Source organism: Mustela nivalis (assembly GCF_964662115.1).
Source record: "Mustela nivalis genome assembly, chromosome: 2".
In the NCBI taxonomy this organism is placed as follows: Eukaryota; Metazoa; Chordata; class Mammalia; order Carnivora; family Mustelidae; genus Mustela; species Mustela nivalis.
This window is the reverse complement of record NC_139021.1, coordinates 76,397,541-76,413,946: the sequence shown is the minus strand read 5'-3', so window position 1 is coordinate 76,413,946 and position 16,406 is coordinate 76,397,541. Positions and strand designations below refer to the sequence as shown.

General features: G+C 40.5%; 1 protein-coding gene across 3 annotated transcripts in view; it reads left to right on the top strand.

The window, feature by feature from the left end:
- Positions 1-16,406, top strand: part of NKAIN3 (sodium/potassium transporting ATPase interacting 3) — a 622,933-nt gene that overhangs the window by 578,113 nt on the left and 28,414 nt on the right. For all 3 annotated transcript variants that reach the window (XM_082721220.1, XM_082721219.1, XM_082721218.1), the window contains exon 5: positions 8,021-8,081. In XM_082721220.1, coding sequence (XP_082577346.1) covers positions 8,021-8,081 — 61 coding nt within the window. The remainder of the gene's footprint in view (positions 1-8,020; positions 8,082-16,406) is intronic.

The following is a 16,406-nucleotide window of genomic DNA, read 5'->3' as shown; positions in this document are numbered from 1 at the left end:
TAGTAAGCTAGACAGAAGATTCAAAACAAGTCCTAAGGAAAGAGGTTTGAGTTGTCAGAGAGTGAATTCAGTAGCTCAAGATGAGAAAAGGAAACAGAAGGTCAAACAGGCAAGTCTGAGGTCAGTCTGGGTAGATGCAGGAGGAGGGGATGGCTCCTGCCCAAGCCCAGCTTTTACTCCAATTTCCTGAACCTGATTCCCATTTGAAAGGTCAGGTGAAAGGAAGAGGCAGAGCTCCGTGCACCCTGGCTTATTTAGGACTCCGCAGAGCCAGGAAGACATGTAGGGCTCACCCAAGACTTCACCTGTCACATTCTGACCCTGTCACAAAAACAACTCTTTATCACCAAACTCCACTTAGAAGAATCTTTACATATTCAAAAATTCTGAGTTTACATTTAGGATTGTAAAGCAGCTAAAAGCCAGATGAAGTTTTCCTTAATAGAAACATTTTTCTTCAGATTACCTCATGACACTTGGGTACTATAACTTTACCCAACTATTCACACGATATCATTGAAGAATTACTGAAATTGACAGTGAACATTTGGAAAAGTCCTAGGTAAAATGATCTACCTGAAAAGGTACATTTGTTTATTTGTTTGCTGTTTAAATAATGCTCTTATTCTTCAAACAACTTGCCACCAGAAATGCACAGTCTGACTACACTCTGCGAATCAGAGTAACATTTGTGTCCTCTACGATATTGCTGAGCTGGCTTGTGCAAAGGGTCTGCATCACAAAAGCATGTCATTAAAAGGCTTATCTTCCTTGGTAGAAGCCAGCAACCCATTTGTTTTCCATTTTGACTGTCTATACAAGTGCTTCCTATACACGTAAGGGCAATAAATCCCCAAAGCCCGAATAAATGCAGTGCTGTTGCTGTTGTGCATTTTTATGGTCATCGTGGAGAAAACAACTTATTTCCATATTCATTGATTCATTTGGAGCCCAGCGTGCCAGTGGGACTCTTAGGAGATTGAACCAAATGTCTTCAAATAATTTCAGGCTTCAGTTGGCATAGGGCACTTCCATAAACAGACATAACTTTAATTCTGGATTCCTGAAGGAAACGTAGGGACAGCTTGACTAAAAACAAAGAAGTTAGGACTCACTAGGATTCACAGCCTCCCCAGAGTGATCCACATAAATAAAAAACCAGTTCCTCCTCTGACTTCTTCCCCTGAAGATCCCAAGATCCTAGACTTCTATTCTGCTGGGCACGCAAGAGAAAGCAGATGGGCGTGGGTGACAGTTGCACAAAAAGGCCCTCCCGGGAGTCATAGAGAAAGAAATGTGTCCACACAGCACTGTGAGATGAGACTGTCCACCAGCTGCCTGTTCTTCAGTCCCAGGGTTTCTTTGATCACTCCCTAGGAAGGAAGGATATGCCTGCTGTCCAGTCCAAAACTCAGGGTGAGCCATGGCACAAAGCTGAACCCCTACCCCCTTCTAGAAGAGAAAGTCAGAAGATTCTCTACTACACTAGACTAGGAAACAACCATGTGTTGTGTGTCTGGACTCTGACATACCTCCAGGGCATGCTGAAGTCAGGCTTGCTGTGAGAGTTGAAGCATTACCATCCATCATGACAACCATTGTATTACTTCAATCAGGTGGCTGAAAAATTCTTACTCCATTGTATTATTTCTCCTTCCTTCATTGAAGGAAGTAGTGTGCATTTGGGAACACATTAGCTACCTTCAATATACTTGAACTGTTTGGTTTCATATAAACCCAACCAAGAGTTAAGTCATCAGTGAAAAGAGCTTAATATCCCATTTCTTTCTACATGTTTATGTCCTATCCATCTTCCCAAGATGGTACAATCACTGGCTTGTACTTGTGTTTATTACATGACCCAGACATTATCACAGCAAAGCAGAAAAATCTATGGAACCTATCAAATCAGGATAACAGGTGCTGATGCACACAGGCAGAGCTGGTTTTACGTCAGCTGAGTAACAGGGTAACTGGTGTGGAAATTTCAGGGCTGCTAATGTGCTGGAATTCTGAAATTCATCTCCTTCATTCTAGCCATACTGGTTTCCTTCCCACACTTTGCTTTGACATCCATGCTTCCCATCATTGCCTTGTTCAAAACCATTTAAAAAGTACCTTCTTTGTACGAGGCAAAATACTAAGTTTCAGAACTTAATCAAGCAAAGTCAAGTTGAGAAAAAGTTTTCGCGTTGAAAGAGCCTGGCAGTTGAGACAAACATGCAAATCGATAAAACGGGCCTCCATGAAAGAACCCGAGGATGTGCCAAAGAAGTAGAAGGAGTAGATCTTCTCCCTGAAGGAACCAGGGCAGGACTCTGGGGATGTGGACTTGGCATCAGCTCCCAGAGGAGTCCTGCCTTCGAAAACCTACTGGGAAGAGAACAAATGGATGCATAGCTCTGACACAAAGTGATATTGGGAACTGCCATTAGAGATACAAAAACAAAGTACTGAGAAGGTTCAGACTAGAGGTGTTTTCATGGGAGAGATCAAAGAAAGTGACGTTTACAACAGGGCTTAAAGGATGAGAGTGTCTGTGCAAGCAGAGATGTGAGACTGGGTTAGGGGGTTGTGAGCAAGCGAAGAATGGGATATGCCTGGGAGCTGGAGCACAGCTCATGCCAGAGAATTGTGGGGAATAAGCCTTGAAAGCCAAGTTGAGGCAGGATTATAGAGGACTTGGAAGCAGATAAAAGTGATGTGTGCTTGGATAGACAAATAATCTTTGTTTTCCGTTACCCCCAAATTGTGAATCATGATTTAAAAAAAAAAAAAAAAAAAAAAAACGTATTCCTCTTGGAAAACAAACGTGCTGTATTAATGTCTCTCTTTAAAAACAAACAAAAACAAAACCAAACAAACAAATTAAAAACACTAAACTAAAGCTGAGACAAACGAACAAAAAAACTACATTGACCTCACATCTTTTTCTAGCTACTATTCCTTTCTCTATTCTCCTTTTCCAAAACTCCTTGAAAGAATTGTTGACATCCTATTTTCTCTTGAACTCACTCTGGTCAAACTTTTGCCCCATTTTCCACCTGAACAACTCCCATCAAGGTCATCCATGTGCTCCACACTACCCAGTCTAGCGGTCAAGGCTCATGTTCATTGTCCTTAACTTACCAGAGACCTTTGGCATGGTTGATTGCCCTTGGTTTTGGGGGTCGGGGGGCAGAGGGAGAGGGAAAGAGACAGAATCTCAAGCAGACTTCACATCCAGTGTGGAGCCCAATGCAGGGCTCAATCTCCTGACCATGAGATCATGACCTGAGTCAAAATCAAGAATTGGATGCTTAACTGAGTCACCCAGGCACCCCACCCTTGCTTTCTTATGTCATTATACTGAATTCTTAAGTCACTGAAAAGGTCAAGACTGTTCAGTCTCTTTACGGATTCTTGGTTTCTCCCCAAACCCTAAATGTCAAAATGTTCCAGAACTTCATCTTTTAACCTGTTTCTCTAACTTCACTCATTTCCTTATTGTGATATAGCTTTAAATACCATCTATAGATACATTGATAACTCCCACATTTATAATCAGTCTACCTGATCAGTTTCTCAGGATCGTGTTTTCAGCAAACAACCTTTAGGGATGAGGTCACTGCTCCCCCATCCTACCCCAACAAGGAGTAGGCTTGCTTCCCTTTGCTGTAAAAGTAGCTAAACGCTCCTCTCCTGTAACGGAACCCATTATATGTGCAGGGGTCCATCATGGCCCAAAAAGAACACCTCAGAGATATAAAGTTGATGCTGGCTGCTGAGCTCTAAGTAATAAAGTCCTTTGTCTCTGACCCAGCATCCATGAAACAGTAACAGGCTAACTTGCTAGCTTATAGAGTCAATCCCAAATGCTGCACAGTTCTTAATATTAAGTACTTATGCTTCCTTTTATAAGCAACTTAACACTTTAACCCAAATAAATTATATATAGAAGGGTTTACTCCCAAATGTTTAAGTTTATGACTTTCATAAGGATAAAGCTCTACACAGAATGAAGTGTTTGACAGAAATGTTTTCTCCCTCCTCCTATGGATGGCTTTGGCCAAGACCTTTACAGAATTATTTTGGATTTGAGGAAAAATTGACTAACAAAGAACATTTTAGAGCCTGGTACTGTGTAGAGAAACTTCTGGCATTCCTTAAGGAATCTCTTAAACTTTAATGCTTAAATGTTGATGCGAATGCTGAGAAATTTAGGAAGGTAGTTGGGAAGTTATTTTTGATCAAGGATCCTTTTAGCTTCCCTCAAATCCACCGATTCGTTCACCCTAAGCCAGGGCCTGTACAAGCTCTTCTGAGTTCCTTAGATGAGATTTTTCATCCATCTGCTGCATCTGAAAGTGATCCCTTAAGACAGTCATACTTCTAGAGACGACTCATTTCTCTGATTCATTCTTAACGAAGATCCACAACTAGCAGGACACACAGCCAGTGGCTCTCATCCTAATTTCTACATGTGTGAAACCAAATCCTGCCAACCCTTATGTAAGGCCTGCAGGCCAAAACAAATAAATCTCATAGACAAATCCTACTTGCAAAAACGACTCAATCTCTTACACAAGAAGTGGTGTTGGAATCTAGTCTTAATGTCATTTGCATTCATTTACTATGTCAAAAAAGATGGGATCTATGCAGTCAGAATTCGCAGTACTTGGAGAAAATCATTTAAGTGTTCTAACTATAGAGAATGGATGGCTTTAGTGGGAGAGAAGTGTCTTTAAAATTACTGACTCCTTCAAAACTGTATTAAAAGCAGACATAATCGGGACTATCCTGGTATTATTTACTTTATGTGTCTTTGCTGTTGGCAAGAATGCACGTTATTCCATTTCTTGGAGATAAGCAGAACCACAGGGACTATTTCAACTCATATTCTGGGAAACCAAGAACTATACAACAGTCAGCCGTCAACAAATTGGTGATTAACATGATGTCTAGACAGGTTCTCATGAGAATAACATTATTAATTAAGCAGCAGTTTGGTTAATCATGATAGCAAGAGTAATTTTTGGAATAAATATTTTATTAGTGTGCCCATCAATAAAGCAAAAGTAAAAGAATATATGTTAATTAATTCATTTGTTGTAACATTGAGATTAAGGCTGGCAATTTCTGTTTGAAGGCCCAGAGAATGAGCTAATATTTTTAGTGTGGCATGTCTTTATCTTACTGCTTCAGCTAATGGTACTGTATATTTCAATTACCCAGCCAAAATTCCTTTCTTGTCATCTATCAAGATATTATTAAGCTCCATTAGTGAATAACTGAACTTGACAAATTTTCTGTTGCTATACATTTATCTGTTCTTTTAAAACCGGGTGTCTCCCGTTTCATCAGTAACAAAAACTTCACTGAATGAGGAAAGATAGTGAGCTGTAACTATAATTAAGACCCCTATCTTACTTTCCATCAGTCAAAAGACTCATTTGGAAAAGAAGTAAATATACTGGCCACTTCTCTTCAGTACACAGACAATAAATCTTTCCAGAAAATACAGTTTACCTGGTATTTTTGGTATAACTCATAGCACTAAAATTACAAGGAAGAAATATAAGGCAATAAAATTAAGTAAAAAAAATTTTTCTTAAAAAATTATTCAGGTGAATAATTCAGGTGCTCTCTTTTATCTCTATAAAAGAACATCTGAGAAAGCTTCCAGGTTGGTGAACACTTAGGGATTTGTGGTGCACTCAAGAGAGCATGGGAGCTCTGCACTTTTCCCCCACACCTTGCCTCATACATTGCTTTCATCTAGCTATTCCTGAATTATATCCTTTTCTAATAAACCAGTAATTAACAGGAGACCACAAGTTATATAAGGACCTGAAGAACATCCTGAGTGCAGTGAAAGTGGTGCATGAAAGTTCTAAGGGAACTTCAGAAAGCCTACAGGAGATCAACAGCAGTGAGTGGGACAGTCATGAGAACCCCATGACCACTGCAGGGAATAATGACCTTTAGGAAGACTACGAAGAGAAATGAACTGACCAGGCTTTGAGAATCATGGAAAACTATGTAGTTTCATTCAGCGCGATGAAGAAAAGAATTGCTAAGTGGATTGGAAACTCATGGACGGAGACCATGCCCAGCACCACCTGGAAGTGATGCATTATGCAAGAAGAAAGAGGAGGGCAGTGTGGCCAGGCTGAAGAAGAGTTCATCAAAGCCCAGACTGTGTTTAAAGCTAACTGCAGGGGCGCTGGGTGGCTCAGTGGGTTAAGCCTCTGCCTTCAGCTCAGGTCGTGATCTCTGGATCCTGGGATCGAGTCCCATACTGGGCTCTCTGCTCAGCAGGGAGCCTGCTTCCCTTTCTCTCTCTTTGCCTGCCTCTCTGCCTACCTGTGATCTCTCTCTGTCAAATAAATAAATAAAATCTTAAAAAAAAAAAAAAAAGCTAACTGCAGTTGTTGCAGTCTGAACCAGGAACCACTAAAGGAGCTGCCTATTCTTTATAATAGTGTTATAGCCTGTGACCATCTTCCAAAACATTTCTAAGTTGAGGGACATCTTCTACGGGGAAATGAACAAACTCAACCACAATTTCTGTGAGGTGATGAACAAGCTGGAGAAGCAGCATTCCAAGAGTCTCGCTGGTGAAGGGACCATCAACCAGCAACAGATGCTCTTTGGTGGTCTCTTCCTTGGTTCCAGCACGTACGGTTCTAGCCCTCTTAGCTCACCAGTCCCTCTGCATTTTCCTGAAAGAGTGGGATGAAATCCACTCCAGCAAGTGAAGAAGAACTAGCATCTGAGCCTGCCCCTTGTAGACAGTCTGGAGGTGAATTCCAGATTCAGGTTCTTCATCTGCAGGCTAGTCACAAACCCTAGATAGATTGTTCTCTGTATTGAGAACTTCAGTCTTTGACACAGGGACTATCGGAAACATTTCCTTTCTGAATGTTATTTTATAAGGGGGAGGTGGAGATAGACTTCAACAAGAGAGAGAAGTAAGAACACAGACTGTATGGCCACTAATTAGATATGTATTTGTTATCAAAGTACTCAAGAGTAATTTTAGACTCAATGGGATGGATTCATAATTCTGTCCTCCAGGAACTGCCGTGTCTCCAGCTCCACAAAGTAAGAACTGCCTTCTCAGTATGATAAGTACAGAAAACAACATGAAAAGGTAGAAAGCCTACACTTTGGCACCTGCATTTATTTAACCACTAGTAGCCAAAGTACAAATTATCTCTTCAATGTCATTGTATGATTAATGACCTCAAAGTTAATGCATTTTCTTATGGTATAATTAACAAAACAATTTAGTATTTAAATAGAATTTATAGTCTCAGAGCATTTCAAATAATTAAGTAGATGATTGGTATTTAATTTACAATTAACATATTTTGATTCCTTTTATAGCCATAAAATTGGCTATTAAATATTAAATAAATAAATGGCGACTAGATATTAAAATAGTTGTAGTAATAATGAGTGCTACTACAAATTGTTCTCTAAATAGTCCAAACTTAAAAATATATGTTCTGAATAATTTGAGGTCATTTTAAAAGTATGAGAACTGGAAATCCCAAGTCAAAAGCTAAGTCAAATATCTAGAAAATATTTCCCATTCCTGTGTACTGTTTTAGAAAGTTATTGCAGCTAAGCAGTAATAGAAAAGCTCTTTAAAATCACAGCTATTTTGGGGGCACCTGGGTGTCTCAGTGGGTTAAGCCTCTGCCTTCAGCTCAGATCATGATCTCAGAGTCCTGGGATGGAGCCCCGAACCGGACTCTCTGCTCAGTGGGGAGCCTGCTTTTCCCCTTTCTCTTCCTGCCTCTCTGCCTGCTTGTTCTCTCTCTCTCTCTCTCTCTGTCAAATAAATAAATAAAATCTTTTAAAAATAAAATAAAATCACAGCTGTTTTTTAAAAACAAGATTTTCTTCCTATTAAGATTCACAGATATCATTACTATATACTCTTTATCTTTATTTTATTGGATTATATAGGCTCTTCAGTTCTGGATATTTGACATTGATTCTTAAAGTATTTTTTTTTTCTCTTTTGCAGTTGGTTGGTTTTGTGTATGCCTGTTATGTGATCAGTATTTTCATGGAAGAAGAGGACACCTGTAAGTACTATTATAGCTACTTGTGGGTTTATTTTGGGTAAGCTATAGCTTCCAAAGGGAATCATTGGAGGACTATGAAAGCTTTCATAGCTGGAATTTAAAATGACTGAATGAAGCCCAGTAAAGTCACAATCAAACGTTTGCAAACAGAACTGCTCACAAAGAAGCTGACACTAAGGTTTGAAACTCTCAATCCCCACTGTATGTGTGGCTGCCCAGAGTCGTGGAGATCTACAGATTGTTGTCATACTATGTCTTAGTAACTTTTCTCCAAAGAACTAAACATAACATGGAATAGAAAATTGGGGATTATTTTATCCATGATCCACCTTAAGTATGCTACCGAAGAATTTTGACATCTGACTAATAACAATAACATCAATACAGTACATCATAGCAAGAATTCTAGCAATGCAAATTGTATAAAATGCTCCACAAAACTAAAAATGACAACCTCCAAGGTGAGATGTAAAAAAAAAATTTTTTAAAGAAATGCCATAAAATAACTAATAGGACGCTAAAAAGCTAAGTATTCATGTTTCAGCAGAATACTACCAATGAAATAAAAGACAGAGAGGACCTGACATTACCTGGGCAGAGGTTTAGCAACATATGCCAAAAGCCCATTGATGCATAAGGCACATTTCGGTGCAACTGTTATGAGCTCATGTGATACCAAGGAAAATTTTACCTTATTTTTAAAAAATAAGTTATTATTAGATAAACAAATCACACCCACCTATCTCAAAGGTTCAGTTACATCATTGCAGTTACTGTCTGGGCTATAAAGTTGACTTTTTAAAAAAAACAAGGATGAGTGTCCTGCTAGCCATGGTGACCTCTTTCTAGAGCATAACTCCAAAGGGGTCTGATGAATGCTTCCCACCAAATAGATGCAGTCATAGTACATGAGCTGGAATCCATGTGAGGATTTATTTAACCAACTGGAAGAAATATGGGACCCTGAGATTAAATTCTCAGGTAGTGAAAATGTGTGAACATACTTCATTCTATCTTTTACACTGGCTTAGGGGTATTTTTTTTTTTTAAATACTAGATGAACCAGAAAGTTTTTGACATTTCAGAAGTGCTGTTGTAATGACAGTACTTCCCACTCTGAGATTAACCTCAGAACGTATATTTTTAGGAGTTCCATTAGTAGCTTTCCAATCTGACAGAGTTAACCCACAGAAAATCAGCAGCAGGTTTCCAACCTACAGCTGAGACAGGCTGTATCTCCAAAAACATGAGACCTAAAGGAAATTATTAGAATAAACACTTCAAAAAAACAAAAACAAAACCAAAAACACTGCCTGATAAGTCCCAACTGAGTCCCTTATAAAGTAAGTTTGAATCAGTACCAAAAGTGCCTGTTTCTTGTTCTCCTCACTGAACTCAGAGACTCTCATTCTCCAGATTACTGTATTGTGCAAGAAGAGGCAGATAAATCAATAATGTTTTCTCCATTAGAATAAATATATACAGGACTTTTCCTTGAGGCTTGTGATTTTAAGCAAACCTTGGAAATTCAAAATGACATGCAAAAGAAAAGGCTCATCTACACTGGGTAAAGGATTTATTTTGACCTTCTGTCAGTCTTCTTTCAAAGTAATAATGTCAGTGGCTATGGATTGTATTGCTACTGGCAGATATTATAGTGCCGTTGACTTTGATGTCTTTAATTAGCTTACATTTTTCTGTAGAAATCTCTGAATCAGCTATTAGAATGCTCCTCAAACTGGCATTCACACAGCTGCTGGAAGCCCATGCTATTAATGGTTTAATTCCAGTGTTTGTTAGGAGGGCCATGCATTAAGTTACCAGGAGACATCTAGATATAGTAGTCGTGTTACCATCAATTCAAACAAAACATGGAGCTAGAAAAAGTGTGGGTGGGTACGCAAGACAAAATAAATATGCCCTACACTGACTTGACATGATGATCTACTGGAAGGAAGACGACAGGGAGAAAGCAATCACAAACCTTTTAGTCTAATAGTTCTCAAGTGAGTGTAATTTTACATTTTTTATTGAAAGAAGTCGAAATCAAAGTGCAGTTGTAATTAAATTGTCCCAGAGTCTTCAGGAGGCAGATGTGAGCAAAGAGAAATGTCTGGAAACCAATTGCAATGATCTCATAGACCAGTCCAATCTGTGCCAACACTTAGCTTTCAGGTGCAATAATGAACCACCCTTTGGATGTGACATTACTGACCCAGAGTCAAAAAGAGGTGTCTTTTGATTGTTTTTTTTTTTCAAAATGTAAACCTACAGTGAGAAAGCAGTACTGGTAGCTTTCCAATTTGTCTAAGTATACTTCTGGAAAGCCAATTCTGAAAGGTAACTGCAAATATATAATGTAATGTCACAGTATTTTGGCAGACAATGTATCATTTATCATTTCAATTCCTATTCTAACTAATGAAAATCTCTGCATTATTCAGAATGCAAAGTTAAGCCTTGTTCTTGGACTGAAAGCTGTCTGCCAGCCTTAAAAATTAATAACAGCTACCCACTCTCTCCTCTGCACCGCCTAAGTGGTTCTATGGGACTAACATTTCAGCTGATGGACATGTCTGAAGGGTAATAAATGCTTGAGAAAACATTTATTTCCAGCCACCCATCTTCTTAGTTACCTTTTGGCCTCTTCTGCTAACTATATCTCTTCTAAAGACTCGGATTGCAGGTCAAAGACAATGAAATAAAAAGCTCAAACAGGAAAGAATGCTGTTCGATGGGGTCAGAACTTCCCATCACTCATTCCAACAAAGAAACCTATTTATAGCTCTTGTTTCATTTTTATTTCTTTTTTTAATATCTATCAATCTCTACGAACACTTTTGTGAGACCAGGGTATTTGGAATCTGTAATCACAAAAACCTGTCGACGTCTTATTTGTGAATCATCTGCTGCTGAAAATGAACTTGTAGGCTTGTTACTATCTTGTCACACTTACGAAAAAGAATGTTTTTAATTCAGGGAAGTGTATAGGCAAGGCAAAAGATGCTGAAAAATAGTATTAACGTATATAAATACTACTTCTTCTACCGAGGATCTGTTGTGAGCATGACTGCTTCTGATACCAGTTTGTAAATTGTACCTGGGACATCGTTTTGGTCTCACAAAAGCCAGTCTGGGTTGCATACATTGAATAGTCACAGAAAAGTATATTGACAATCCTAAGATTTAGTTTTTGAGAAGGAAATAAATCCCCCCCCAAAGGCAGGTTTGATAATTTACATTGAAATTCTCAAAATGACTCTTTATGCCACCATTTGACCCTTGCTAATGTACTTTTGGGGAACTTCTCATTGGAAGGAAGCATGACTCTTGGAAAAATATTCCATATTCTACTGTCCTTGAGGCTTCCTGCAGGCTGGTGTTCATGTATTTTCCTCTCTGCCCATAAATTCCTTTTAAGAGTATAAGATGATATTACCATAGCAGTGATGTGACTTGGAAATAAATAACCCTGTCTACCTTAAAAATAAAATAGTCATCAGCAAAATTCATTTCTTTGGTAACAGCAGAGGAATCGTAATTTGGGACAAGCAAATGATGGGGAACCACAGGCAAGTCCCAAGAGACAAAGGGAAAGTCAGCTGTTATTGGGTTGTAGGAGGAAATTAGGGAGGGTTATTTTAAACAAAAGTTGGCTGGAGAAGAACAAGAAAGAGTACAAAGTTGCGGCATTCCTCATTAGTTTAAGCGTGGTTAGTGCGTTGCTGGAACAGGGAGGGATCTTCCTTCTCTTTCTTAAAAATGGAAGATGAAATTCCTATGTGAAAAATGTCTTCCCTTGTCAAGATAATTCTTACCTTCCTTCTTCCTGCTGATTCCACAGCCTGGTACACGCGAGAGAAGTGCCCCTTCAGGGCTTCCCTGTTCCATTTTAAAGATTTATTGATTTCTTTATTTTGAGAAAGGGGTTGGTGGGGCAGCACAGAGGGAGAGAAAGTTTGAAGCAGATTCCCTGCTGAGCATGGAGCCCATGACGGAGATTTCCTTCATTTATTTTCACAACCCTTATCTCCTCCTAAGAATTTACCAAAGCAGTTAATGGGAGGACAATTGGGTGGTTTGGATGTTAACTTCCCAGTATACCTTTCTGGCTCTGTAATGTTTGGAGAAGCCTTAGGGAAGCAGAGTGACCCAAAAGTGGGGCACCAAGGGAAGGAGAGAAATCAGCAGGGGATAGAGGATCCTCAGAATAGAAAACTGTCCATTGTCTCATGAGCTTTGCAACACACAGGCATTTGAAGTGGAGGGACAGGAGAATTTGCTGAGTCAGAAACAAAAATGAAGGTATGATCCTTTAGTCACAGCCAACGTTTCAAAGGAGTCAGAACATTTGTTCAATAAGCCATCGAGAATCCACTGATTCGCAGAGAGGATAAATTTCTTTGGGTAACTACACAGTGGGGTTGCACCCAACTAACCTCACCACAGTTTAGACTTAGAGCCTGAAGCGTCTCCCCTAATTTGATGAGAAGACTTTATCAAATGGCTACAGAATTACTAGCTAATCTTCCTACCAGAATAGATGATTGGTGAGGTCAGGATCTTTTTTTTTGTTCCTGATTTAATCCTAGAGCCTAGAAAATGCCTTGCACATAGCGATAAAGAAATGATTGTTGAATTTATAGGGCTAAATTCTCTTGGCCTAGCAACTCATTTTTAAAAATGGATTTCAAAACCCCAAGATTCTCAAATTTAATGAAATGATACTGCCTTACATTTAAGAACTGAGTGAGATGCCTGATGCATGAACAAATATTTATGTTTGGCAAATGGCATTCCTGCATCTCTTTAATAAAATTGGATGAGTTTTAGTAATTTTGAAGGTCAAGATTCAGGGAAATGGATTAAATTTCTACTATGCCACATCAGAGCAAGAGCTTGGGTTTGTCAGTTCATGGACAAGATATCACAGAGGGAACAGGGACCTGGAAGATAGATGCACTCACAGAATGAATTCAGTTACAAAATCTGGCCGAGGGAAGAGATTCACTATCCAGAAGTTGGACCCAGCACGGTGGTGACCTCACCCAGCACCACACAGGGAAAGGTAAGGCAGAACAGAATAGGATCCCAGCTACAGTGCTGTGGTTCAGAGACAGACTTCCAGTCCTCGGGTAGGTTATCAAGACAGTCTCTCTCCATAATGGATGTGTTAATTAACTCAACAGTGAGAATCCTTTCCTAGTGTATGTATACATCAAATCACCATTTATTAAACTTTAAATATATCACAATTTTATTAGTCAATTATACCTCAATAAAGCGAAAGGAAGGAAGGAAGAAAGAAAGAAACAAAGAAAGAAAATTTTCCTCTCAAGAAGCATATCATAAATGCCCAAATACCCAAACCAGTCAATCAAGTAGGAACTCTCCACAGGGACCAGAGAGAGAAGCCCTTTTACTAGAACCAGCTCCCAAGTCAGTGCTAAAATCACCATGAAGTAGAGTCTAGACAGTTGCCCATTTTACTGAACCAGGACTCTTCTAAGTCAGCCTAACTGGGGACAGTCCACAGCCATCTTCTCTAATCTCCTCATCTCCAGCCACATCTGTTTTCCTCAATCCACCAAACTCTTTCAGAGAGGCCTCTTCCCTCTGTTGACTCACCAACCTGCATACATCCTGCCCATCTCCGCTTAATTGTCTCTCCCGAAATTTAGCCACTTTCTCTCACTCTTCCCAGGCTGGCTGAGGGCACCCATGATCTATTGTGAGATGCTTACATTGCACCTCTTCCTTGGAAACATTTGACATAACTGGATTTTTCCATCATCATGTCCCCAGGACCAGCCCGTTTCCTGACATAACGGACACCCTATACAATAGATAATGAGTGTTGAATGAGAAAGTATGAATAAATGGACTCAGAGGATGTTTGGGGTTTCCACTGGCAGAGACGAGGGAAAAAGTGTTTCCTTCCCTAATCTCTGTTTCCACGTGTGTGAATGACACTCCTGACACAAGCTAGAAACTTGGGCAAACTCCTTCAAGCTTCTCTCACCTCCCGCATGCAGTCAGTCACCAAATGAGACATTGTCCCCTCTCTTCAAGTAACCAACAGCCCCACATGTTTGTTTGTTTTTAAAGATATATTTGAGCCAGAGAGAGAGTAGTGGGGAGGGGCAAAGGGAGAGAGAAACTCAAGCAGACTGCGCACTCAACTCAGAGCCCAATGTGGGGCTCCATCTCACAACCCTGAGACCACGACCTGAGCCGAAACTGAGAGTCAGATGTTCAACCAGTTGCACCACTCAGGCGCCCCCCTACACACACACACACACACACACACACACACACACACACATGTTTTTTAACCTTCTTCCCAGGGATACCTTCTTCCCCATGCCTCAGTACACCCTAAGCCTATCTCTGAATCTGTGCTCAAGTTACATTTTAATTAACTGCATCTCCTACTTGTAGCCGGGGATTGTGTCTTACTGTAGGATCCCAGGACCTGATTCAATATCTGGAACATCATAGGAAACGAGCGTGTGTTTGTCATACATTTATTTTGTTGTACACACCCCCAGGTCTTTATGTTGTCTTTCGTATCTCTTTCCTCCCACCTTACAAGAATTTAAATTACCCATTCCCTGCATGACAGGAAAAAAAAAAATCTCATTAATTCACAATAAGGTATAAATTGGTTTGAGTACTTATATTCCCTGGAGATTTTCATCGGCTACTTGTCCGAAAGTTGATACCAGTAAGCAAAGAACACCTACTACCCCAGCGTAGGTTTTCATGTGCTGTGTTTCTACCTGAAATGGGATGGTGGAAATTAAATGAAGGCGGTCCTAACTCTGCCAGGATCTAGCTCTTTTCACATCAACTACTCGAATCACCTCCGAGGAGATCCCAAAGGCCCTCTGGGCTCTAACACTGCGGCTCTGTGGAAGATGTCCGAGCTGGGTGTTATCTCAAGGCACAATCAAATGCATCACATTTTTTACATTCGTTTACAAATGGTAAATACCAGCAGCTGTTGAAAACATCCTGATCTTTCTGCCTCAGACTGATAGTCGATGGAGTGTGACGCCCCTTAAAGCAAGCCCTCTACACAAATGCCTGTCACGCTCAGGGAGGCACAATCAAAACTCTCTACAGGCCTGCTCCAGACAGGCTGGAGCTTCCTGGTGCTCACTGTTAGCCAGTGGCCTACCGTGTGTGGCCTGCCCTTAGGTCGAGAAGGAAGCATGTGGGATCTGCCATCCAGATGGCCTGGGATGGAAGATGAGGGATTTGGGAACCAGATGTGATGATGGAGGAGCAGAGTCAAAAGTAAAAAAAAAAAAAAAAAAAAAAATCCACACCCTCCTGGCACCCTAAGTGCACAGTGAGGGGAAAAAAAAAATGGGCTATAAGAATTATATATGGATCCTATGCATTGGTTTTATTCTGGATTATTAGTTGGAAAATTTAGGAGCCTGGGAGAAGAGCAACGGAGAGCTTTCTGACAGGACTTCCAGTCTCCATTTTAATGCTAAATCCAGTATCCTTACCCCAGCGCTTCTCAGGGAATGCTTTGATCTCTCCTTGTTCCATCTGTTCCTAAGCGAACCTGATGCTGCAGAGAACAACATGGCCACACCCACTGTCCCTGGTGCATCTTCACCATGTCCCCCGTGGGCACGCCTCTCACTCATTCTGAGTCAGCGCCTTCTCAACTTTCCTTAAAACTACAGTCTTTGAGTTCTCTATCCTCACTTCAGGGAGGAGGAAGTGGACCCCGGAGAGGTGAGGTGACTCCCACCACCCTTGTCCTCCTCTGCCCCACACTCTCGGCACAGAGACTCGACCACTAAGGCTCTGTCACAAAGAAAATGGAAGCCAAGTAGGCAGGAGTCCCTAGAAATTCCTGGAGTCTCTCTTGCATCAGGACTGTCTATATATACCCACGATTATTTTCTTCGTGACAGAAGAAGAAGGCTTCATTCCCTCCCACCTAGTCAGGCACTCTTTCCATTAATTATTCCTTCTCCCTCTCTCTCTCTCTCTTTCTTCCTCTCTCACTCTCTCATTCTCCCCACCCCCCTCATCATTAACTCTCTCTTTTTCCTCCCCCTTCCCTGCCCAGTTTCTTCCTCTTGATGCATCTTTTTCCTTAGCTTATGAATAAGGTCACAAAATTAAAAAAAAAAAAAAAAAAAAAAAAAACAGTGATTACCCTGACACCTCCATCCCCCACACCTGGACAGCGAGCTTTCCCATCCCTCGTGCTTCTTCCCTCCCTGTTCAGAGTTTTCCACAAAGTAGTCCAGACTCACGGTGCTCACTCTCTCACCTCCCACTCACTGTCGGGCT